The following is a 27367-nucleotide window of genomic DNA, read 5'->3' as shown; positions in this document are numbered from 1 at the left end:
ATATGGCTAGGAACTATACTCTCATTCCGGCGTAATAATCAAGGAGCTTTGCTGCGTACCATGGGTGCAGCAGGCGCAATGATATTACGCAGTGCCTGAAAATAGGCTAACTTCCATCAACATAACCAATGTGACCACCTGCTTGCACAGGGAGCGTGCTGGGGACTATTTTCAGGCGCTGCGTAATATCATTGTGCCTGATGCACCCATGGTATGGCAGCAAAGTTCCTTGATTATCTATACTCTCATACCATGGGTGCAGCAGGCGCAATGATATTACGCAGTGCCTGAAAATAGGCTAACTTCCGTCAACATAACCAATGTGACCACCTGCTTGCACAGGGAGCGTGCTGGGGACTATTTTCAGGCGCTGCGTAATATCATTGTGCCTGATGCACCCACGGTATGGCAGCAAAGTTCCTTGATTATTACGCCGGAATGAGAGTATAGTTCCTAGCCATATCAACCTAGAAAATCTTTTCATTTTCCGTCGGTCTTAGTACACGATGTAACTACAGAAGAGTCAAGTTTTAAATAGGAAAAATATAGAAACTCTTTGGTCATTTTTGAGCGAGATGCTAACGGTCTAATCAGATTCAATGATCTATGCTAAGCTGCAGCTAAAAGTGCTACCGACTATTTTCAAAAATAGTGGAGTGTTCCTTTAAATAACATAGGTTATCTTAATATATTGATTAATGACATTGTATTGTAATATTACACCACCCAAATATGTATTTACTTCCATCTAATTCTCGTTGTCAGTGCAGGCTTGTTTAGCTTATATTGACCATTAGTGTAGCCTGCGTTTAAAAAGCCTTGAACATAAAACAACAGGACAAAAATATAGTTGATGACTAGACATAATCATTTCATGACTCTAGACACTTCTTTGTGAAGAAAGTGGCATAATACAGTGAAATAATATGTTCTTTAGCCATATAAAAACAGTTGTCATGTGTGTGGGTAAAATTTACCCACTGGCGGTTTTAGGTGTACAGCGACCCCTGGCGGTTCTAGTGTTAAATTTAACTTACAGATTTGATTTAATATTGAGTGGCATATGTGCCGTATACCTTGTTTAGAGCCGGTGCGGTCGCTGCTGGGCCCAGTGTTGGGTGTATATTTAGTGTCCCTGGTGGAAGCACTATGTCTTGTCCAATCAAACTCTTCGGTTTTGTCTTGGATGAACATACAGATGGTGTCCTCATCAAAGCCGCAGTGAAACTTACCTATGAATGGTTCAGCAGAGAAACAGTACAATGAAGAGTGTGCAGAAAGAGCATATAACAAAGCTATACATAAATTAGTTTTTGGATGTTTAGTCAGATACTTGAAACATACAATGTCAATATATGGAGAGCATCTAAAACATGCCTTTTTAAAGATTTTTAGAGACAAACATTTGTACAAATCTTTTTAAGACTGCATTTATCATCTGAGTTCTTTAACATTCTTGAAATAAGTCAACCTTTCTTTCTAAGTTTCAATCATTTATTGTGCGTGTGTTCAATATGTCTGACCATTAAAATCCACAGATGAAATGGACTGAAATGATTTTTTTTGCTTATTATAAAACACAATGATAAGATAGGAGTTGAAAGCATTTGTATTTGCTTTCAAATATCTATAATTTGTAAAAGTTATTCATACATACACTACTGATCAATAGTTTAGGGCCATCATTTTTTTAAATCAAAATTAATAATTCCTTTATTCAGCAAGGATGCATTAATTAGATAAAAACAACAATAAAGACATTTATAATTTTACAAAAGATTTACTTTTGATATTTCTATTCATCAAAGAATCCTAAAAAAAAAAAAAAAAAAAATGCTGTATCACGGTTTCCAAAGATATATTAAGCAGTACAACCGCTTTCAACATGATAATGATAATAATAAGAAATATCACACAAAATCATAATATTAAAATGATTTCTGAAAGAACCATCTGCCTTCATGCCATCACAAGAAATAAATTACATTTTAAAATATATTAAAATTGTAAAAATATTTCTGTTTATTTACAAATTTGATCTAATAAACACAGCCTTGGTGAACATAATTCTTTCAAAAAAATTTAAACGTTAGTGTATGTATGCTAGAATCATACATATAAATGTTAATGGATTCTGAAATCATTTTGAACATTTAATGATGCTTAACACCAAAAGTCAAAGGCTATATTTCTTTAATTGCTTACTGCTCTTTTTTGCCATTCACCGGTGCTGTAAAACAGAAAAGAGAAGAGCTGTAAAAGGCTTCTGGTACATAGTTGATTAATAAACCATTATAAACAACAGCAGGGGACTCAGAGAGGGGAGAATGGTGCTTGCCCTTGGAGAGAAGTGTTTAGAAAGTGCTTTGGGCATCATTACCATGTATCACAGTTAGAGAAGGGAAATGAAATAGCGTGTCAGTGCAGGAGGGGGTGTTTGTGTGGGGAGAGGTCGCTATGGGGCTGTACAATGCTCAGGTGAACCATAAAGACCTGTATCTCACTTCATTCCATTCACAAGCAGCCTATCTGAGCGTGGCAGAAAGCCGTGTGCTTTCAGGCAGCCTCAATGAGGGCTAAGGTGCATTGTGGAAGAAAGGTTTCAGAGGGCATGTGTGGAAGTGATAGTGAGACTGAAACCGATCCCTATTTCAACCAACTTAGCTCAGTGCCTTAATAGAATACAAAAAAACTGCGCAATCCTGTTTAAGTCAGAAAACGTGTTTGGATCCTCCAAGAGCAGTGATTATGCTAAGCTGTGAATGTCTATGTAGGAAAAAAAATCAATGGTCATCCTCTCAGAAGATGTTTGAAAACATATCTCTAACTTCGGCAGAAGAATTTCAAGAAATACATCAATATGTGTCTCTCAAATTGACGTTCCAGCAGTAAAACGAGTACAGTGCGACAGTTGCCTTCTGGGACGGAAAAGTGGCATCGGTTCTGGCATTTGATCAGGCTCCTATAATGAGAAAGATTAGCACGACAGCGTTCAAACACAGCAGATGTTCACAAGGGGTTGTCAGTGTAAATGTCTGCTTTGTGAACTGCAGGGGGAACAGCTCCACATGAAACTGATGATACAAATGAAAAAGTAAAAAGTTGACAGGAGGGGGATAGAAGAGGAGATTAATTAGCAAATGTCTGTCTACATACACAGAATTTACAAATGAATGAATGAGTGAATGATGGGAAGTGTCATGGGAATTGCAGCCTTAATGGGAACAGAGGATTTTGTCAAGGAAGACAAAATGTTAGTGAGTCATTCCTTGAAACAGATGCCTTTTCTGTTGTGGAGGTGATTTTTGAAGTATCTCAACTCAATTTATAAAAATTCATTTGTTTGGACATGAAGAGAAAGAGGGATGAAACGGAGTGGGACATTTCAAACCTAAATGGCTGCTGCTCTCCCTGTTATCAAGGTTATTTCCTTGGCTCATTACCATTCAAGAGTCAATAATATGAATTAGGTTACTAGTAAAAATAAATAAATGAAATAAGAAATAAATACATTTATTTAAAATAAATCATTAAAAAAAAAAATATAACCTCAAATTAAATTAATCATTAATGTTCACTTTTTTGAGTCAAATATGTAGTGTGACAGCACACATTCACGGACACAGATGAATTATCTTGTTTTTAATTAAATTATTGTGATTTTTACTTATAAAAGTAACTGATCTAATGTGAATGGGAAAGTCAATATACACTTTATCATGGAAAATAATACATAAAAAAAAACGTGGCTGGCTATACAGCGATAAACATGCTAAAATGCTTATAAAAACACTTATTAAAGTACAATAATTATAGAGTAAAAAAATAATTATTACAATGCTGGATAATATACCTAAAAATTAACAAGATTTAACAGGATTATTATTAATAGAATAAAAATTGAATTTAGGTTGAATTAATATGTTTAAGATCGCAAAATATTTAACAGCAGATGACTGTTAAATAAAAATAAAATATGGCACAAGCAATATGTCTCACTCACATGTGATCACATTTAAAGTTAACTATTCCAGACTAGCTGTTTTTTTCCCATTGCGAAATCATAATTTAGAAGCTAATTATTCCATGAAGGTTACAGTTCCCTTCTTGTAAACCATCCAGCTGTTTTTCTAAATGGGGTAAGGAGGAGAGGCCTGCTTTGGTTAAACCAAACAGATGTTGGATATTTGGAAACACGTGCCGCATTAAAACACTCTCTAAATTGATGGGCTCCATGTTCTCTCCTTTTGCCTTTCTCTGTATCCCAGTAAAAGTACAATTAGAGCAATTGGAGCAGGAGGCAAAAGCAAAATGTCAACATCATTAAACACACAAGCAATTAGACCCAGTATATCTCCCACTCGGAGAGGATTCACTGCTGTCCTACTCAGAGGCAAGCTTTAAGGTAAAATCCAACCATATTCAAGCCTTTCATTTGAACAAGCCAGATAAAAACATAAATGTGCAGAGCCGAGTAATGCAATTCAGGCTAGATACTGTACAAGCCATGTTGTCTTATCATAGAGACTGGGTTTTGCGATACTCATACAAAACCCGAAGGCATCTTAGAAACAATATGTTATCACTGAGTCCAAGTAATCCCACACATAATCAAATTTGTATAAAAAATAATGAGTAGAATCATACATGCCTCCTCATCAGCATACTTCATATTCATCCATTTTGCTATAATGCTCGCATTGACTTAAATTAGCATTTAAATGACCTGCAGTCGGTCATTATTATTAATATTATCAGCAGTAAACAACTAAACAAACAAATAATGCCATTTATGACAACCTAATTCTATAGTGAAGACGTAGTGAGGTGTACAGTACTAACTATTTGACAATACAATTATAATATCTTGTTAGCACTGTCCTCTCAGCCTGTTTGTGTTCTCTGAAAGGCTCATAAATAGCTGCCAGTTGGTGGCTTTCCAAAGCAATCTACAGGCAGCAGCAAGTTTATGTGTTGAATAACTGCTTTATAGAATGATACCAAATGACACAGTCCATCAATTCTTCTTGGTGGCTTGTTAATTTGTCTGGCACTGTCTGTGAATGAATTTGAACCGCAGCCATTCAAAGTCTTAACAAACACTATGCAACCTTTGCCACAGGTTGCAATGGCTTGCCTTTAGAATAAAAATCACCAAGTACAGGAGGAAAAAAACAACCCAACTCACTGAAATGTCATGGAAATGGCTGATTCTAGCTCATTCTAGTGAATACATTTTCTACATTCACTAAAAAAGTCAAATAAACATATATGGACCAAAAATAATGTCATTCCAAATCTATATGATTCTTATGATATTTTGAACCTTTTTTGTCCATACAATAAAAGTCAACATCACTGGATGCTATTGACTGAAAGAACACTGACATACTTCCAAATATATATATATATATATATATATATATATATATATTGTGTGTGTGTGTTTCACAGAAGAAATTAAGTCATACAGGTTTGGAATGACATGAGGGTGAAAAAATGACAGATTTTTCATATTTTGGGTGAACAACCCCTTTGGCATTAAAATTCATTGGTGTTGCACATGAACTGAAAAAATGTATACGCTGAATGCAATGCAAGTCACTTTGGATTTAAGCATCTGCCATCTACATAAATGTAAACGTAATGTTTTGCAGCTGAGATTGTGAAAAACGAAAAATATTAAATGAGAGTGGAGCTTAACTTAAACTGGCAATACTTCTCTTCCTCATGTCATTTAAAAGGACTATTCAAAATAATTTCAAATTATGTCAAATAACGTTCACTATTATTTTGTGACAAATTAAGTAAAATTTTCAGATTGACAGATAAATCCCGTTTTACAAACCCAATTCCAAAAAAGTTGGGACACTGTACAAATTGTGAGTAAAAAAGGAATGGAATAATTTACAAATCTCATAAACTTATATTTTATTCACAATAGAATATAGATAACATATCAAATGTTGAAAGTGAGACATTTTGAAATGTCATGCCAAATATTGGCTCATTTTGGATTTCATGAGAGCTACACATTCCAAAAAAGTTGGGACAGGTAGCAATAAGAGGCCGGAAAAGTTAAATGTACATATAAGGAACAGCTGGAGGACCAATTTGCAACTTATTAGGTCAATTGGCAACATGGTTGGGTATTGGTCTTTTCCCATGAGCCCTGTGGCAAAATGACTTCAGGGGAAACGGAATAGCAGAGAGGGAGATGTTATGAAATGAGACATTTTCAATTTTTTAGCACTGGTATTTCCATTACCTGACACAAAGACCGTGTAGAGCCATAGGGCTTCATATCACATGGGTAAGCTGCTGAATAAACTATGAGCAGAATAAATGAAATAATGACCGGATGGAAGAAAAATGATTTATTTTTTTGCGAATTTTTTTCTCTGCTTTTGAAATGGCATCTGGTCTGCACAGGTCTTCTGTGGTCTTTTCTTGCAAATCCCTATTTTTATAGGCCATACAGAGGGTGAAGGGCATTCGCTCGACAACCAAGTGCTGTTTAAAATAGTTTTGGATGGAGACTAGCACGTCACACCTTTTCCACAATATTTCATGTCTACTACCCATAAGCAAAGGCTTAAAATTAAGACAGAGCCTTTAAAGAGCCTCTAATATCACACTGGGGTTGTGCAACCTCGATAACAGAACACTGTGCACAGTTAATGAATGTGCCCGAGTGCATCCAGCCATTGGGGAAGTCATAAAGCTGCCACTTTACGATTGGTTTTCCAGTAAAGAAGGGAAGGGGTTCAGGCACCACAGACGTAGGGTTTAGGACTGGATGTACGTTACCTGTTTCTCGACTGGCCTCTTTAAGCACAAAGCAAAACAATATGATCAATCTACTAACAGTTGCTATTAAAATGCATGTCAACAGATGAGCATTATGTGCATTTTTCATGTACACAGCCAGCAGAGGTCTCTATTACATAAAAATTATTTTTTAAATGTCCCCTGCTGGTTATTTGTTAGATTAGCAGATTTGTACACAAATATTTAAAAGAGTCGAATCAATGAAGTGTTCTTTCTCAATAAAAAGATGAGGCATTTGCACAATATCTGGAGCTGTCAAATAATCTAATATTGAAGTTTTTTTAAATAAATGACCTTGACTTTAAAACAGTCAGTACACAGACATTCATCTCTGTCAGTATTAGTACACTAACATGATTCTTAGTTTATTATTATTATGTTTTTCACAAGGAGTTATATATTTGCATGAAACATTCAGTGGGGTCCAAAAGTCTGAGAGCTTTGGTCAAAATCTAGCATTTTTTATTACTGTATAATAATAACCATGATTAATAAAACTAAACTGAATGCATAATAATTTGAGAGAATAGTGTACTAAAAAAATAGATGAATTTCAGAGTTTTAATAAGGACTTTATTACTAGAGGGCTGCAAACATTTCAATTTATGGCTGATACAGTAACCAACAAATGGTTTAATTAAGATTCTGTATAATTTTGTAAAATAAAATAAAAATAAATTAAATTAAAAACTAAAATAAACTGTTAATATTAATATCTTAATGCACAGCATGAAAAAAGGGGATTTTGAAATTTGCTAAAGAGATTTGAAAGATTAACTGTTATTAAGGATTTCCTGTGTTCATAAGTGTTTTTTAAAATGTACTGTTAGATTACAGCAAAGAAAGTCTAATTAAAATATAAAAATAGGGGGAAAACATGCACAAACATTGAATATCGATGAATAAATGAAAAAAAAAAATTCTAATGTTGATAGCTAATATGGTACAAATACATTGTGAAACCCTATTTTTGACCCCACTGTACTTGAATACTCACTTTCTCTTTTTTTGTAACAAAATACTGAGAACACTAAAAGCAAACATGATCATAACCAAATAAGTTTTTTCTTACCACAGTAGCGAATGATCCTTTCCGTTGAATCGCCCTCCCCGAATCGTGTTATGGGTGTGAGGCGGACCTGGTAGGCCTCGGGTTTAATGAGTTCAGTAAGGTTGTAGGTAAGTAGTTCTCCTTTCTGGATGTTGTCTTCTATCGGGATTTCCTGCTCCCACCATCTCTGATGCCCCGTCTGAGGAAAAGAGCATAATTACATGTTCTTTATTTCAACACCTTATGATTAAGCATCAAGCCAGCACACACATAAGTAATGATCCCCCAAAAGGTCCTTTTAATAACACAGAGTCTCTCGGGAACAAAAAGCATACATCGTGATAGGATGTCTCAGTCTGTACTATTAATTAAAAACATAATTTCAACATATTAATATTATAATACAACACATACTGAGCATAATATTGAAAAGAGCTGACCACATCTATTTCTGTGGCCATTTTAATGTCTCACAGAGTTATTATGATATAAAGTCTATTCCTCTCTTAGTACTTTTCTCTCTCGGCATACTTTTAAGTTAAGAACACAGTCTTCTTTACTTCAAATTGATCTTTTCTGATTACAATGGCACCGGCCAATGGCTTTAATCAAAATGCACAGGCGCTTCCCGAAATGGCCCCACTTGTCTGATGCAAATCAGAACAAATTCTCTAAACAAACACCTACACACAGCAGAGGTGACATTTTCAAACAATGATGCTTTTCACTGAGGAAAGAAAGCGCATGAGGTGACAATCACAAAAAGTTCCTGAATGGGCAAAAATAAACATTATTGAATTTTTTGTGAGATATGTGAGCTGGCTAATTGATTTTGACAAGGCATTTTAGCTCCCTGACCCTCTCAATTAACTTTTTACAGCAAGCTGAATTAGTGCAATATTAGAAGAAGTCAATTCATTCCTTCAGCTCGGGCTTGAAGGAAAGCATAAATGGATTTCAGCTGATGCCTCTTGTCATTATTGTGGTGGTACATGAGAGGACATATCTAATTAAAATCCAGCACCTATGAAATCTTCCCGGATCTCCTGAAGTGAACTGCCGGGCAGTAAACAAACCAAAATGAGTGTTCTAATCACTAACAGAGAATCTGAAAGTTGTGAAAGTGTTTGCGAAAACCCTGGGCTTTCATTTGTCTAGTCTCATGTCAACTCAGCAGCTCAAAGCCCTCATACATCTTTCATTACAAATATTTAGGATTAAAAGTTTTCATTTCCAGCGAGGGTAAACACAAAAGTTGCTTCGGAGGAAAGTACACAAATTGTGAGCGTCAAGTCAGCATGAAAAGATGTTTAAAACACATTTTTCTTCCACAATCTTAAATACGCTACCATTTTTTTTTGGAAAGAAATAAATACTTTTTTTTTTGAGCGAGGATGCATTCAATTGACTAAACTTTCATTTTAAATTTTGTTACAATGTATTTGTAATTTTAAATTATGTTCTTTTTAACTTTATTAAAGAACCCTGCAAAACTGCATCACAAAAATATTAATATATATTAAGCAGCACAACTGTTTTGAGTATTGATAATAATAAGAAATGTTTCTTGGTAACCAAATCAGCATATTATTTTGATTTCTGAAGGATCATGTGACACTGAAGAGTCGAGTAATGGCTGCTGAAAATTTAGCTTTGCCATTACAGGAATAAACTACATTTCAATTATTTAAAAAATGATTTAAAATTGCAATACTATTTCACAATATTGCTGTATTTACTGTATCAAATAAATGCAGCCTTAGTGAGCAAAAGAGACTTCTTTCAGAAACATAAAATAGTATTGCCCCAAAACTTTGGCACAGTAAGAAAGAAAATATTCAAAAGAAAAAAACAAATCCTTAAATAGATTTAAAGGAAAAGATACTCCCTTGAAGAAAATGTAAATGTTATCCACATTTTATTGATCAATTTATTTTTAACAACGTGCATCAATAAATCATGCACAACAGGACCTTTAACATTAAAAAAAGTATTTAAACACTTATTTTATATCATATTGGCTTTAATGCATTAAAGCCAATATGATACATTATAATGAATTTGCAATCTGCTTTACAATGGCTGTTTGTCCAAGCAATAACAGACGGGTCATTACTAACATTATCATTACAATGGGCCAGTTATTATTCTCATGGATTGTTGAGATCCTTTGGCCATCATATGCGCAGTTGGTCAGAATAATTGTGAACATTTGCAAACTTGAACTTTTGCCACGTGACAACTATCAGGCAGGCTGTAGATACACAACGATGGAAGGACACTGTTATGTGGTGGCTGTTGATCTTGGCCTCATGACTACTGTCTCAGAGCTTCGCTGACTGACAGCCGTACACAGACTCCCCCGGCAGTCAGCCTCGTCACCGCGGGTCTCACTGGATTCAAATACAAGATGATTGGTTAAATCAGTGGGGCGAGAGAGAGGAGGGAAGGGTGGCAGCAATAGCCCTGAGAAGTTGCCAGTGTTCCCATCAGGGTCTCTCTCTCTCCTGGTAACGAGATTTCCATCGCCAAATCCAATTACTGTTTATTGCTTCTGTGAGATTTCTAATTCCATGCCTGCAGATCTTGTAGAGGGGAAAAGCATTGGTGCGGGCACATATAAGAAAAGATAGACCGTTCTTTCCCCAAAGCACCTTACTCCTGCAATGCATCATACAACAACAGCTTATTTCAAAGTCTCTCCTCTTTAGAAATAGAGAGAGAAAAAAAATCAATTCATTCATAAGTGGTATCATCACAGACGGCTTTCAGCAGCATTTGATCTTATCTATGTAAAGCTGCTAAACCCCAAAACTCAATTAAACCCCACTGAAGAGAATCACAGATAATTTCTGCATGCCAAAAAATGACTCTTAACCTTCTCCAAACAAAACAAGAAAAACCTAACGTTAAGTTTTTTTTACACTAGCAAGGAACACTTGACATGGAGCATCCTTCAACACCACATTTGGGTGCGATTTCATCTTACGCATCTGCTTTTTTCATGTGGTTCAGTGTGCACAGCTCCAGGGACCTTCTGTTTCTTCCAACACAGCACTCAAATCTTAACACATCCTTGAGCAAGACACTCTAAACCTTGTTGTGAATGTGAGGGGCCAATATTGAAGCATACAGCCCTCACACTGAAGGAGAGTGTGAAGAGCAAGGGGCAGAGAGAGCCCACACGGGCTGACAAAACAACCTTGAAGAACCAACCAGCTCTGACCAAATGCTTCAACTTTGGTGCCGCTGATATAACACCCAACTTAAATCTGTGTAATTTGAAAAATAATCTATTGTGGTCCAAGAAAGTGACCTTGGCTGACTGTATACATGAGAAAAATGAGCCTTGTCGCTGCAGAAAGTCAATACTGGTGTCCAAGTGCAAATTAACTTTAGCTTTATACTTTTTAACTGTTATATGGCATGATGAAAGGAATAGTTCACTATAATTTTTGACTTTGTATTTTCATTATTTGCTCATTCTCAAATTGTTCCAAACCTGTATGATTTTCTAACTTATGTAGGACTCAAAAAGGAAATGTTAGGCAGAATGTTCAAGCTGCACTTTTTCCATTTAACAAAAGTGAATAGTGATCAAAAAAGGTCAACTCATACACTACAATTTGGGTTTGAGGTTAATAAGATTTTTTTTTCTGAAAGAAATTAATAGTTTTATTTAGTAAAGATGCATTACATTATCTAAAGTCACAGTAAAGGCATTTATAATCATTCGAAAAAAAGATGTTGAACTGTATCAGAATGTCATGTCCACTGAAGACTGGAATAACGGCTGCTGAAAATTCGGCTTTGCAATCATAGAAATAAATTACATATACTGTACTAAAATAGAAATAATATTCCATAATGTTTTAATGTATTTTTGATCAAATAAATGCAGTGGTGAACATGAAACTTGTTATGACATGAGGGTGAGTAAATAATGACAGAATTTGTATTTTTATCCCTTTATACTCACACCTACAGTATTGGGAAAGCAGCAAAGCATATGAAACTTCTCTTCAGGCCAGTAATCTATTCTGTGAGGATACACATCGTGACAGGGTTCATCACAACGTTACTGAGACACATGTGGCAAAGCTGCCAACAGCAGAAGGAAAACGCAAAGTTTCACAATCAGCAGAGTCTCAACGCCAAAGGGTTTCTCTGGGGTCACTCGCGAGAGAAGCATTATTATATTTTTATAAAGTAATTTTCATCTTCTACTCATTAACATAGCTTAAGAATTCCGAATACAGTGCTCGAGTTTCCCTCCTGGTTTCTCTGTAAACCATCTGTGCTCTGAACCGCATATATTTTCCCCTTTCGGTAAATCTTGGGGCTGTTGCAGTTTGGCAGTGAATTCTGATTACGAATCAAACAGAGCACAATTACGCCACTCGCATTTGAGCACACAGCATAATTTAAGGCTATTCTGCATTACATACAAACCTGACATTTCCCTTCCTCTGAACATGACCTTTATTCAAATACCATCATCAGAGAGAGGAATACAGGCCTCTTCTTTGGGTCCCAGAAACAGAGAAACATTATCCTCAAAACGCGAGGTTAATAAAAAAAAAACCCACACGCATCTGTGTTAACCTTTCAAGAGGAACTGCCCCAGTAATCCAGTGGTGAATACAGGAAAAACAAACTGCACTTACGATATCGGCACAGAAATTCATAGTCAGACTGAATGAGAATCTACATGATCTTCTACAGCACTGCTACATCAGCGCTCACCATCGCTGTTCTTATGAATAAAAGGAAAGGTCAAATAATCTCTCTAGCGGCACTGGAACTTGCTGGTTACACAAGGTGTGTGCGACACTCGCTAAATAACAGCTGTCTTTGGGATTCAAATATAACACAAAGTAAAAACATCCCAATTCACCTGCTCTCAACGAAAGTACTTTTGCCTCATTTGTTCTACCTTTTTTTGTTCTGCATTGCAATAGATGTTGCCGGTCGGAGGTAAAATGGCTTGTTGCTATGGCAACTGGGCTTACTTCTCATTCATGACATCGTTCAGCAAATCTTGTTGTATAAAGACGAGCAGAGAAAGAGTTGGGGATGAAGGGAGGATGGGGCGGTTGATATGAAGAGAACAAGACATTCTGCCCTTATGCAAATTCTAACCGAAACACCTTTTTGTGCACTGAGATACATCAACTCCACATGGGAGAAAGGAAATTATATTTTGTGTAAATAAGAACCTCATTAGTATTTGATCGAAGATATCTAAGGAAAAAAGGGGCTGATTTGCAATTCAAAACATGGCAATTAAAGCAAATTATGATGATTTTGTTCTCAGTGCATACTTGGAGGCAGTTAATAAAAGTTAATAAAAGAACTCTTTGCAAGTGTTAATATACTAAGTTTATGAAATCAAATTATTTGGATAGCCAGCTTAATTATGATCAAGGTCAAAGGTGAAATGTGCTGATCTCAAACAGAAGGTTTCCTGAATTAAACCAAAACTTTCCTCACAGCAAGTTCATCTGGACAAGTTCAAAAAGTGAAGCAGTGCTGATCTATGAACATCTCAAAATTCTCCTTAATGCATATTTAAGTACTTACACCCTGCAGCACTAAAACCTTGGCTTATATCTATGCATGAGTCACGTGCACGGCAAATGCTAAACATAGAAACGTCATCTATTCTATATCTCCATTGGGAAACATGCTATGGCACGCTAAAGCATTGTCAACTCTTTTTATTGTGAGTTATGAGCAACACAGGATTACTAAATATAGACTAACCCATCTATAAATGAGGTCAAATGATGCAAACTGGCATTTCATTGATGCTCCCCATGTGCATTTAAAGGAAAAGTTCACCCAAAAATGAAAATTTGCCGAAAATGTACTCACCCTCAGGCCATTCAAATATGTTTCTTCATCTGACCGATCTGGAAAATGTAGCATTACATCATTTGCTCACCCATGAATCCTCTGCAGTGAATAAGAGCCGTCAGAATCAGAGATCAAATAGCTGATAAAAAACCTCACAATAATCCACATAACTCCAGTCCATCTATTAATATCTTGTGAAGTAAAAAGCTGTGTGTCATTAAGGCGTTTTAACTTTTGACATAGTTTCTGGCCAAAATAGGATTCAATAAGTCCATCCCGTTTTCCTCTCACATCAAAATCCACCAACATATTTGTTAAGAACTGTTTTCGCTTGTAAACGTGCTTGATCTGTGCATATTTCTCTCCTGATTCAGACAAGATGACTTTTTCACTGAAGAAAGCAATATTATGGATAGGGGATTCATATTTTATGGAAGCCCGTTTCCACCACTGAATAAAAAATAAAAAAGGTAATTGCGACTTTTTATCTCACAATTCTGAGATATAAACTCACAATTCTGAGAAATGAAGTCAGAATTGCGAGATATAAACTACGTAAAACAGAATTGCATGATATTAACTCACAATTGCATGTTATAAAATCAGAATTGCGAGACATAATCTTGCAATTCTGAGAAGAAAGGTCATCATTGCGAGTTTGTATTACGCAATTTTAAAAAAAGAAGTCAGAGTCATAAGATGTAAACTTGCAATTGCAAGAAAAAAGTCAGAATTGTGAGATAAAAACTCGCAATTACCTTTATTTATTTTTTATTCAGTGGCGGAAACGGGCTTCCATATATTTTAGCTAGAAGCAATGGTTTGAAGCTAAAAACACTTTAAAGATTAATTTGTTTCTAACAAAGATGCAGCTTTTTGCTTCACAAGATGTTAATTGATGGATTGGAGTCATGTGGTATACTTGTGGATTATTGTGATGTTTTTATCAGTCGTTTGTACGGCACCCATTCACTGCAGAGGATCCATTGGTGTGAAAGTGTGATGCTAAATTTCTCCAAATCTGTTCAGATGATGAAACAAACTCATCTACATCTCGGATGGCCTGAGGGTGAGTAAATATTCAGCAAATTTCCATTGTTGGGTGAACTAATCCTTTAATGTCAGTTTGTGTCCACTGCATTTCTGATGCAGTTTAGAGCCATTATACAACAAATCCCCTGTTGACATTTGCTTCAGTTTCTTTCTTTTTTAACAGCAGAGAGTGAAAAATGGTTGTTTACTTGAGTTCTAACTAAAAAAAAGGGAGTTCTAACTAAAAAAAGAGTGAGAGATTGGAAGCTGCAATAACAAACTATATGCACATACACGCATACCTGCGCAGGCAAAATATGAATTGCTTTCATCAGTGTAACCGCTCCAGCGTGCCCCCAGTAATAAGACTTCACACAAGACTTATTTTGTCATAATGCACACTAATAGCAACGAGCTTCGTTTGTAAATAAGGTTTTATGCTAACGTTAGCCCACGCATAGGCCCAAGGACATTGTACCTTTAGATGCTTCATCCGGTGTAATGTAAATTGCATATTTCCAGAGAACAGCCATGCGTCGATGTCGTGCAAGTCTTTGAATTAGACCGCAGGCCAGCTTGATGACTGCCGAGTGCTGTTTGCTACAGTACTGACACAAATCCTTTGCTACAATGGAAAATAATATCTTCTTGTTATGGTACTGTAAATATGAAACTGTCTCCTAGCACACTGTCCCTATGCACAAACAATTCATAGCGTGAAAAGGTGGCCTACATTCATTTATGTCACAGATTGAAAGAGAAACACGTCAGCAATGTGTGCGTCTCAGTGTGAAAGTGCGTGCATGGAAGTGCAGAAGTGTGTCCTTGAATCTGTGTGTGGGGGCCTTGATGTTTTATTAGCATGCAAACAGTGTATGTGTGCATTTGTGTATCCGCATCAGTTACATTTTCTCCAAAGACGCCAAATATAACAAATATAACCAAAATATAACAAATATTACAAAATATGTGACTGAATAATGCAGAAAATTGTTCATTTCTTGGAAGTAACACTGCCCAAACCTGAGCAAGGTTTCTTTTGCCTTCCTTGAGATCCCATTGAGATCCCAAAGTGTACATGTGAGATGGGAATGGTGAGAAACAAGTGAAAAGTCAAAGCTGCAACTGGCTGATTAATTAAGCTTTAGCGTTAGTTCTGGCAGGTCACGTGAGTCAAGCTTGCATCAGCTGATTCTCAGCTGATCACATCTACCTATAGGAATACGACACCTATCGCGGCATTCCTATATAAGCTGTATTCAGTATTATTCAGCAGCTTTTCAGCTTGCTTCGGAGCAAATTATCAGCACTACATAGAAAGTATGATCAATAGAGAGATTCTCACAATGCTGTTGAAACATTGCAGAGATATGATGACACACTTACAGCATGAATGCAATTCAAATACGCTACAACAAGTTCTTGGGGGTAAAATGGGGGGGCTGAAGGTCACCTGTCATCCCACAGGTGCTTCGTGGCTCCATTTTACATTGGGCACCGATTGATAATAGTGATATTCATTTACTTGTAATAAGAAAGCAGTTATAATTTCAGAGGAGGAAATGAACTCTGTGAAACCTTGAATATGAAATGGAATATATTTCTGAACTGGATAACAAAAAAACAATAACAAGGCTTTGGAAATGAGAAACAATATGAGTATTTTCCACACCAAACATCTCGTATACTTCACACTTTTAGGAGCCAAATTTGGTTTATCAGGAATTCATAGGAATTAGATTTCTATAATGTGGATTTGGAAGCTTTATGTGCAAATGCCTTTACTACGCCTGGAAAACTAAACAATGCAGCAGTTAAAGAGGCTTCTATTTCTCCTCTAGCCTGGGAGCTAAAGATAGTGCTAAAACAATATCCTTAAAGACACTAAATTCCCATTAAAGTAAACTCTGAAATCCCTTTAATTAAAGATGAGTCGTTATACAACGTGCTATATAACATCCTCTAAACATAAGGCTGAAGCAACTTGCAGCACTGCAGAGGTGTAACCTTATATGTCATCTAAGTTAGGATGACTTTTACAACAGCGTGTTAAGTGCCATAAGCACAGAAAAAATGTTAAGAGGGCTTGTTAAACTTGAAGTACGTAGGCTGTGTAGTGAAAAATTAGATCATAGAAACATTAGGGCTGTTCATAACTATGGCTGCATGCTGGCGCATAGTTGGCATGCTGCGTGCGGTGTGACATGCTATTTTGCATCTACAGCCACTTTAAACACCATTTTGCTGATTCTTTTATAATCATACATGTAGCCTTTATGACCCAATATAAATAGGGATAATCCATTAAATATATGTGTAGTTTTAAACTACTAAATGTGAACTATTCCTTTAAGCAGCAGCAAAACTGTTTTCAACATTGACAATAATAATAAATGTTCATTGAGCACCAAATCAGCATATTAGAATGATTTCTGAAAGTTCATGTGACACTGAAGACTGTGACGTAATGGCTGCTGAAAATTTAACAGGATATTTTAAAATATACTAAAATAGAAAACTTTAAATTGCAATAATATTTCACAGTATTTTTGAACAAATAAATTCTGCCTTGTTCAGCATAAGAAACTTCTTTTAAAATCATGAAAAAACATGACCAACTATATAACAAACCACAAGTACCATAAAAGCAGTCATATGGCCTCAGAAGACTTGCAATAAAAACCATGAGTTTAAAAATAGTATTCTTTTATTGTGCTTTAATGTGTCTTTATGGAGCTAGATTTTAGTCAGTAACTGTCGATGTACAAAAAGAGCTCCAAACAATTTTCAAACATTACTATTTTTGTGTTCCTGGAAAAAATAACAGAATTCGGGTTGGCAGTAACATTTGGGTACATTATGACCTAAAGTTCATTTTTGGATGAACTATACCTTTAGCCTAAAATGATGCCATTAAAAATAGATTCACGGACATCTCTTGCGTCAACTGCCTAGAAACCAATATTACTCATGTGCAAACACAAAATTCATCTCAAGTTCAACAATCCCTTGAGCATTAAAAGCAGAGTGCTAAGACTAGTAAACACTACTAATAATGCAATCCCAGAACACAAGCGAGGCAGAGACCTTGATGGAAATGGCAAAAAGCCTGAGAGAATGAGAGGGAGAGAGGAAGGAAAGGATACGGCAAAAACAACAACAACAACAACAGTAGTATGGCATGGCGAAGCGTGCTACGCTTACTTTGAACTGACTTTGAGCACCAGTAGGCAGCCACTAGCAAAGGCGAATCTGACAAGGAATAAATCACCCCACATGATGTCATTATAAATGGCCGTGGACACTGCCATTCCAGCTGAGCAGAGGAAGTGTGAAGGAGAGGGTGACAGAACAGTGCGACGATGACTCGTAATTGACAACCACACTGCTCTGCGTGACCATGCACGCCGAGGCGGAACAGTACAGAGCATCGCAGAGTGCTAAAGCTCTTGGTCAAATATTAGCCCGACTCAATAAACAGAATGTATCTGTTTCACTGACATGAACTACGTAAACAGTAATTATAGATGTCTCTCATGAATCCTAATAATGTTCCTTGACTTATCCTATATGTGTAGGATGTTGACAGTTGAACTTGTTCTAACTCAATACTAATTTAGCACTTGTAATAAGCAGTTGTGCACACCATTCTGCACACAGGCCAAATGTACCATTAACATGGACACTACACTAAAACAATAAAGATGCGAACAGTCTATAAACAATTACATATTGCCATGAGCACAGCTCACAGTCTTTTTCACAGCCAAGAAGGTGCATTTAATTTGCATTGTTTGTGGCTTTTTAAAAGATAACTTAGCATTCTGGTAAACCGAACATTCAGCACTTTTATTTTAATTTTATTTATATTATTATTTTTTTCAAAATTTAGCTATAAATGTACTAGGCTTATTTACGACCCAATGACATGATGCTCTTTTTCACCTAGTAATTTACTCAAGAAATACAAATAAATAAATGTATTTAAATATAAATAAATATATATGCATCATAGCATGCTTGTAATTTACAATGCAGTTTAACTGTATTAATTTACTTTTTTTAAATATTATTTTTAATTAATTACAATACTGCTGACAACAGGAAATGATGTCATAGAGCCCTGCAGACCCTCATGACCGTGTCACAAAGTTAATAAGTCTCTTAAATTATCAGATAATTTGAACCAAAAACTTCACATTAAAGGGATAATTCACCCAAAAATGAAAATTCTGTCATTAATTACTCACCCTCATGTCGTTCCAAACCTGTAAGACCTTCCTTTATCTTTGGAACACAAATTAAAATATTTTTGATGCATTCCGAGAGCTCTCAGACCGTCAGGATCATGGACCTGTTTTGTTGTGTTTTGCCCCTGTTTCTGTCCCTGTGTTCCCTTATTTGGTCATGTTCCTGTCCTTGTTTAGCTTAATTAGTCATTCAGTGCACCTGTGTTTGTTAATTATCCCTAGCATTTAAGTTCTTGTCTGTGCATTTCTCCTCTGTCGGGTCTACTTGTTGTGAACGTCATCCTTGTGCTCTGTCTCCCTGTTCGATCATTAAAGACTCTCATTTTGTGAAATCACCACGTCTCCTCGTTCCTCCCGTAAGCAAAGTGTGACAGATGACCCGACTGAATACAGTTACCTCCGTGTGTCTACCCTCCGTTTTTGTTTCCGTTTTTTTCTCTCAGTGTTTTGTTTCCGTTGTGTTTCCCCTTATGGATCCCTTCACCCGCCTGGAATTCCTCCTCCTCCTGCTGGAGCAGGGGGACAGATCTCTCGAGGACCATACGAGACTGTTCCGGCTGTTAGCTAGCACCACCAGCTACCCGGACGACGTGCTCTGCTCATTCTATGACACTAGCTTGAACACCGCGAGCAGAGCGCTGTCGTCCGAAGATAGTCCTCGAAAGCATTTCGCCGCCTTCGTGGAATGGACTCTGATCAGATTCACTCCAGACCCAGTGCCCAGCCCCCCATCTCCCCGCGGTGCGGAGCATCAGCCCGAGCCCACCGATGACAGAGAGACCATCACCGCCGCGATTAATGAGCCAGCGCAATGTCGAGCGAATGAGCGGAGGATCGCCCCGGATGTGGAACCCCACCCGTCAGACCACGTGCGAGAGCCGGTGACATTGCCCACGAGAGGGAGCAAGCCGTGGACGGTGAAAGCGCAGAGTGGAGCTCTGCCCACTGCACCGCGGCTGAGGGTGAGCTAATTATACATCTGGGACTGCTGGACTTAGAAGGGGACCTGATAGACTGGAAAACAGATCTGTGGACTCCATCTCAGCCCGTAGACCAAGCAGCTCCACCTTGGCTCCTAGCTCCCTCACCACCACCGTCACCTGTCGATCCACCAGGCTCCCTCGTCCCTCCGGCTCCGCCTTGGTCGGGCGTAGACCCGCCATCGCCTCAGGACTCTGCTCCTCCGGCTGCACCTCGTCGCTCCGTCCCACCGGTTCCATTGGGCTCCTTCCTCCCGCCTGCTCCACCTTGGTCCTCAGTCGCTATGGCTCTGCCGCGGACCTCCGGATCTCCGCCTCGGTCGTCAGAGCTCTCAGCTCCACCCTGGCCCCCTGGATCCTCGGCATCCCCCTGGCTCGTTGGCTCTCTTTCTCCGCCTTGGGCTCCTCCGCCACCTGCTCTGCTGCCATTGGTCGGCCCCCTGGAGTCTGCGGATATTCCTCCTCCATGGCTCCTCCCTCCGTTGGCTCCACCGTGGGTCGCCATCATGGCTGTGGCCTGGGTCCTGCTTGGCTCCTCCTGCTCCAAGTTCTTCCTGTTTCCACCCTGGCTCCTCCCTCCATCGTCACCTTCCTGGTCTCTGTCTGCCGGCCCCCTCCCAGGTGTCCATCCTCCTCCTGAGCCGCCTCCCAAGTTCCCACCCATGCCCCCCCTCTGTTGTTCTACGGCGCGAGGACGCACCCTCCGGAAGGGGGGCGATATGTCAGGATCATGGACCTGTTTTGTTGTTTTGCCCCTGTTTCCGTCCCTGTGTTGCTGTCCTCATTTATTTTAATTAGTCATTCAGTGCACCTGTGTTTGTTAATTATCCCTAGCATTTAAGTTCTTGTCTGTGCATTTCTCCTCTGTTGGGTCAACTTGTTGTTAACATCATCCCTGTGCACTGTGTCTCCCTATTGGATCATTAAAAGACTCTCGTTCTGTAAAATCTCCACGTTTCCTCGTGCCCGTGCTCCAGCGTATTGTGACACTGACCCTCCCATAGACACCAAGGATCCTTACACGATCAAGGCTCAGAAATGTAGCAAGGAGATCATTAAAATAATCCATGTGACATCAGTGGTTCAACCGTAATTTTATGAAGCTACGAGAATACTTTTTGTGCGCAAAGAAAACAAAAATAACGACTTTATTCAACAATTCGTCTCCTCCGCGTCACCATAGCGGCATTTCGGAGAGTATCACATACGTATCCACGTGCGGTGCTGCTGACACAGAACAGAATATGTTGTTTACATATGTGATACTCTCCAAAATGGCGCTACGGTGACATGGAGGAGACGAATTGTTGAATAAAGTCGTTATTTTTGTTTTCTTTGTGCACAAAAATTTTCTCGTAGCTTCGTAAAATTACGGTTGAACCACTGATGTCACATTGATTATTTTAATGATCTCCTTGCTACGTTTCTGAGCCTTGATCATGTAAAGATCCTTGCTGTCTATGGGAGGGTCAGAAAGCTCTCGGAATGCATAAAAAATATCTTAATTTGTGTTCTGAAGGTGAATGAAGGTCTTACAGGTTTGGAACGTCATGAGGGTGAGTAATTAATGACAGAATTAAAATTTTTGGGTGAACTATCTTTGACATGACATTACATGTTTTTAAATGGTATACCACATGAAATCAACATGAATACAAGGAGTACATTCTAAGAACTTGACATCATACATCTGGTATGAATCCTCAAACACGCCACCGATAAAGCAAAAAGAAGAGAACACACTTCTTTCTAGGTAACTACTTGACATCATCTTTAAGTAAACGTCCAGACTCACTCACCTGCTTGATACCAAGTCGATAAGCCATGATACGGTCGACCGCATTGGGATTCATTTGAGTCCACTGGAGTTTGAAGCCGTAGACACGAGGTTTGTTCTGCCACAGAGCGCTGTAGGTGTCATAGTAGAATTCAGGTGCATAGGCCTTACCTGAAACAAAACAAATACATAATGGCTTATTAATATTTACTATTTAATTTCAGTCACAGTCACATTTAAATTGTATAATATTAAACAAACACTTCAGACAGATGCACAGATGTGATTTCTGTACCTTGTGTTGGCTATAAGCTGCAGATATAAAATGATAAATTTCTCATTCCCTCTGGCTTGGAGCCGGATACTTAATCATTAATCACTTTAATCATTAATCAAAGTAAACTACAGGGTTTTGATTTATAAGATAATCATGTCTAAACGAAGCTAAATAACAGACTTAACAACTCCTTCAAAATTATGGAAAAGTGCCTCTCTGCTATTATGCTGTATATATTTAGAGATCATTAAAAACAGACTGCTTTTTAGACCGGCAGGTACACTGAAGTGATTCTAGAGGATACTGTAGATGCATTTACAAACCATTGCTGGTGGAAAATAGGTAAAAAAGGATGAACGTTCTCCATCAGAGGTTCAAAGGAGACAGACACAAAGCAAAACCATTAGGAGAGCTCATCTCTCTATCTGCTGAAAGCTGACAAGCCCATGAAAGAATATATGAAAACGAGAAAGAAAAAACAGTTTTGCATCAAGGCTTGTCTTTTTCTCACCAAGCTAAAAAAACATTTGCAGAATCAAAGCAAAAAAATAACAAATACATTATTTGCAGAGAACACATGCTTTCAATATATGCTCATTAAATGAAAAGAAACTCTATTTTATGTGTAAAATAGCTGTTGTTACAGTACAAAGGCAGCACAGTAAATATAAACAAAAAGCATAATAATAATAACAACAATGCAGTTGAGTGGTTGGAAGGTTGTCTGAATCCTGGAGCATTCTCTTCTAAAGATACTTTTCTTGTTTCTAAAATTAAATTATTGGCTTTTTAAATAATTGGCTACATTGTCACTTCACTAAAAAAAAAAAATTAATTCATAAAATAAATCTGAAATATAGCAAAGAATAGTGTAGCGTCTGGACCAATCAGACACACCATTTGTCATTTGATTTAACAAATCAATTATTCATTAGATTAACAAATCATCACAGTCCCCTCACCCAGTAAACTGGATGCCAGGATGTTTGCAACGACACAAGGCCCAGGACCCTGGTTACCATGGCAACCCTGACACCAGATACATTTACGACCTAATGGAATTTTAGGTGCGGAAAATCACTTCCTTTTGCATAAGGAAAATCCACAAATGCACAGTAGAAATGGACTTTTCTACTTAGAACGTCAAGATTCTGACTCAAAACTGGTTCTTTTTAATCAACCAACTTAAACAAAGATCAACTGGAACCTTCAGATTACATCAAACCTCTCTTTCAGACAGATGAGACTTGCAAGTATTCAAACTTAGTCTTATTAATTGATACATTAGGTATCATTTGCACCTTTTTACAAAGGTGTGTTTGAACCTGTTTATGTAGTTAATAAAGCCTTACTTATATTACATTTGACGTTGTTCATTGTTTGCTCATAACTGGAGTCACTTAATCATGCAGATTTATGCTACAAGCTCTTTGTAGAATTGTACAGTAAGAAAGTTATTTCCCTTAACCAGGAAATTAACGTTCTTAGAATTGACAGACAGTTGACCCTGAGAGGTCAGCTAAATATCTACAGCGGATCTAAATATTTATAATTAATTATAACTAGTTATGATTAATTATTAATATTTCCCATGAGCTGATTCGCTACAATAGCTTGATTTATGACCAGCAGAATAAACCTCTTCACAGATAAATTCTGAACGTCCAAGTCTGTAGAAACGCCTTGGAGGGTTATACAGAGAAGAGTGAGGAAAGGTGGTGGTAGGGAAAATTTGCTGATGTCTGCAGGTCAGGGATAAGGGCTGTCACCAGCACTTATTTTATCCCTGGCTTATTAAGAGAGAGAAAAAAAATAGAGCCAATGCTAATGAGTCCATCGAGTTTACTCTGCTTAAGGCTTAGGGATACATTTGACTCCTCTGGGAATCAATGCTTGAGTGAAGGTGGACAGAAAAAGCAGGAGGATCATAAACACAGAGCTCTTAAATCAGCCTAAGATGGAGAAAGACAGTACATGGATCAGCTGTCACTTATCAGAAAGGCAAAAGAAACCCAGAGGCTCCTGCAGCCAAGATTTCTAAGAGTAAGTCCACTATGCTCTATAATGGAAATGTACACATGCTTTAAAGTGCAAATCTTTGATCCATCAGATTAAGAAATGTACAAAAATTCTGCATTAAATTAATCTCAGGGTGCTTCAGTATCTAAACACATACGAAAACCGATACCTTATACACACATTTTTGGCACCGGTATACCATGTACACCCTCAATGCTCCTTAAAACTAACACTAACATCCACTAATCCTTGATATATGTGTGTTTGTCTGTGCATGTAGACACTATTGTGTAGGTTTTAGCTTCAAAGACCATGCAGGAGACCTCTGGGACTTGAATACTTGTGAAATTGAAGCTGGTTCCTGGTGTTTGTCAAACACATAACAGCACTGTCATGACAAAGAACCTGTGCTCATACTAAATCTCAGCACATGAATACTTTATATTTGCCTCCCTAGCAATGTGCAGCCATCAGCCAGTGGGGAGTTCCTAACCCATCAACAACTGGACCACCATCCCTACATCTCAGGCACTCTGAAGAAAACCAAGTCAGATTTTTTAAGCAAGTAACCTAGAATGCATCTTCCAAAAAATAGAAACTACTATTATAGTAATACTGTGTGTACTCATTTTGCTATTTGTTGAACCTTGTCTTGAACATATATATTTTTCTTATCTTAATGTTAAAATAATCAACGATTATTAAGGTTATGTAAATCTCTTGACAGCCCTTGTTTTTACTGAATAAAAAGTTACACTACTATTCAAAAGCTTTCTTTTGAACTTTCTATTTATCAAATAATCTTGAAAAACAGGATCACTATTTCCACAAAAATACTGAGCAGAACAAATATTTTTTATATTGATAAAAAATAAGAAATGTTTCATGAGCGCCAAATCAGCATATCAGAATGATTTCTGAAAGCTCATGTGACACTGAAGACTGGAGTAATGGCTGCTGAAAACACAGCTTTGTCATCATAGGAATAAATAAAAACAATTCTCAAATAAATACAGCCTTGGTGAGCATAACAGACTTTTTTTTTTTTTAGAAAACATTAAAAATCTTACTGAACCCATTTTTTTGAACGGTAGTGTATGTGATGCAATGATGTACAGATGTGATTGTGAACAAATGTTGATGGAGCAAATAAAATGCACAGAATAGAGACAAAAGAATACCCACAGCAATACACTGCATTTCTGCCTGGTTCAAAGGGTTCATGAATTCAAATAATTTACATTTAGGTCAGGATCTGAACCCAGGTCAGCTTATGTGCAAAACAAAAACTGCACCACTACAGTATCACACTTCATATGTACATTGAATACTCAAGCTTTTTATCTTCGAACAGTTGTGCACATTGCTCTGACAAAGTGAAATGTCATGCATTGGCCATTTGTTCAATCATCACACAAAACCCTGTGGCCATGTGACATTTGGTGCCTTCGCCTTCGTTTGTTCAAATCCATCAGGTTTTCTTCATGATACAACATTATGGAAGCTTAACCTCCAATAAAACAGACTGAACGTGGGATTTTCTGGCTTTTGCTCTTTTAACGCCCAGACATATAAAAACCCATATGATGACAACGATAAATGAGAGCTTCAAGCTCTTGCAGCATGTTCCTGCACCACAGCGAGCAGAGGCTCATCATAGATGCATGGTTTGTGCAAAATAATGGCCTTCAGCATGTCCTACAGAAGAGCACGGAGGAGAGAGAGAGAGATCCGGATACAAGGAGAGTGGATATGAGTGATATAATCCTCTTTTATGCCTGCTGAACAGAGCAGGAAATTGTCAATGCAAATTAAATGATTAGGGGTGAACATCTCCAAGAATAACCTATGCATCAGAAAGCAGGTAGCTCTCTCCCTCTCCCACATCCTCCTCTGGTCCAGGACGCCTCATCAACCAGCTGGGATTTCAGCCATGAATATTCAACAGCAGGGAGGGCAAAAACACCAGCTAGCAGTTCCCATTTCTAAACATGAGTGTCTGGTGCAGTAGCAGGCATGAGATCGGGCTACTTATGTGGTGGCACGAAATCAAAGAGAAACTGCTCCACCGTTTGAACCAAATGTTCCAGGTGACATGCTAGACTGGATTTATCTGGGCCAAAACTTGAATGAAAAGCAAGTGTGGCTTTTAAATCACTAGTGAAGTGTCTAATGTTAGTAATGTATCCACACAGTTTAATTTATTCTGTTGTTAAGCGCTTGTAGTTGAAATTAGCATTACATGTTTTTAATGACTGCATATATAATGTGAAATATGCATATAAGAAAATATTTCCAGGACAAAATCAACATCTGCTTAATGGCCAGTTTAGAAAAACAGGGTGCTTTAGAAATGTTTCTACATCATTAAATGTGATTGTAGCACAAAATCTGTCACGAATTACACTTGCCTAACAGGGACAGTTTTGAATCACAAACGTACCATAAACTGGTGGTTCTCAACTGGTTTTAATTCAAGACTTAAATTTGACATTGCAACACAGAACCAAAATGTTTTAATGTATAATTAAGCAACAAGCACATGAAGGAAAAAAGTTCTGTTTTGCTCTGTCTTGCTCTGAATATCAGTGCCAGTGTTTGAACTATACCATAGACTTTGGGGGAGCTCACTTGTTTTTTTTATAAAGGGGGGGGGGGGGGGGGGGATGCTCTTGCGCGTGCCTCAAAAGAGGGCTTACAATGATTTAAACTTGTAATTTAGCTGTTCTGTATTTTTGTATGCACTACTTGCTTTATCCAAGCACTATATAGGATAAATCACTATACAGGATTTACCCTATTATACTTTATCGACGAATTGATAGGTGAAACAAAAAACAGCCACCCACAAATAGTCTATAAACAAAGCATCAGGCTGTCTTTGAGTTCACATGAACAATGGTTAACGTAAAGTTACTCGTCATCAGGCTACAGAAGAATACCATAATTCCTCCATTCAATTAGGCCTAAGACATCGAGTCACACAGACCTATAACAACCCAGCCACAACACATAATTGCGAATAACATGCCTTACCTTAACACAGAATCGACCACAGAGTCCAACGTTTTTTAAAAATTTTTCTACGAATCTTTGAGTTAACATGTAGGCTACTAAACATGAGTGGAATTTGCACCGCAACGCCCCCACACCTTGATGCTCATGACAAGAATAGCATGTATAGCTATCTTTATTGAAGTGAATTAGGTTTGAATCACCATCATGCATGAATGAATGATATTTTTGCAATTTTACACATAAAAATCCACGATGATCACATTACACAAAACT

At 37.6% G+C, this 27367-nt stretch overlaps 1 protein-coding gene across 1 annotated transcript in view; it reads right to left on the bottom strand.

Annotated features, from left to right (window-relative positions):
• Window positions 1-27367, bottom strand: part of LOC107590901 (MAM domain-containing glycosylphosphatidylinositol anchor protein 2-like) — a 192126-nt gene that overhangs the window by 13848 nt on the left and 150911 nt on the right. The window contains exons 10-14 of the mRNA XM_016279849.1: window positions 21803-21951; window positions 7904-8081; window positions 6797-6828; window positions 4688-4694; window positions 1077-1232 (exon numbers count right to left, since the gene is read on the bottom strand). Of these exons, the coding sequence (XP_016135335.1) occupies window positions 1077-1232; window positions 4688-4694; window positions 6797-6828; window positions 7904-8081; window positions 21803-21951 (522 nt within the window). The remainder of the gene's footprint in view (window positions 1-1076; window positions 1233-4687; window positions 4695-6796; window positions 6829-7903; window positions 8082-21802; window positions 21952-27367) is intronic.

This window comes from Sinocyclocheilus grahami, unplaced genomic scaffold (genome assembly GCF_001515645.1).
Source record: "Sinocyclocheilus grahami isolate Dianchi unplaced genomic scaffold, SAMN03320097.WGS_v1.1 scaffold134.1, whole genome shotgun sequence".
Lineage (NCBI taxonomy): Eukaryota > Metazoa > Chordata > Actinopteri > Cypriniformes > Cyprinidae > Sinocyclocheilus > Sinocyclocheilus grahami.
Note: the sequence above shows the minus strand (reverse complement) of the source record. Positions and strands in the feature narration are given on the sequence as shown.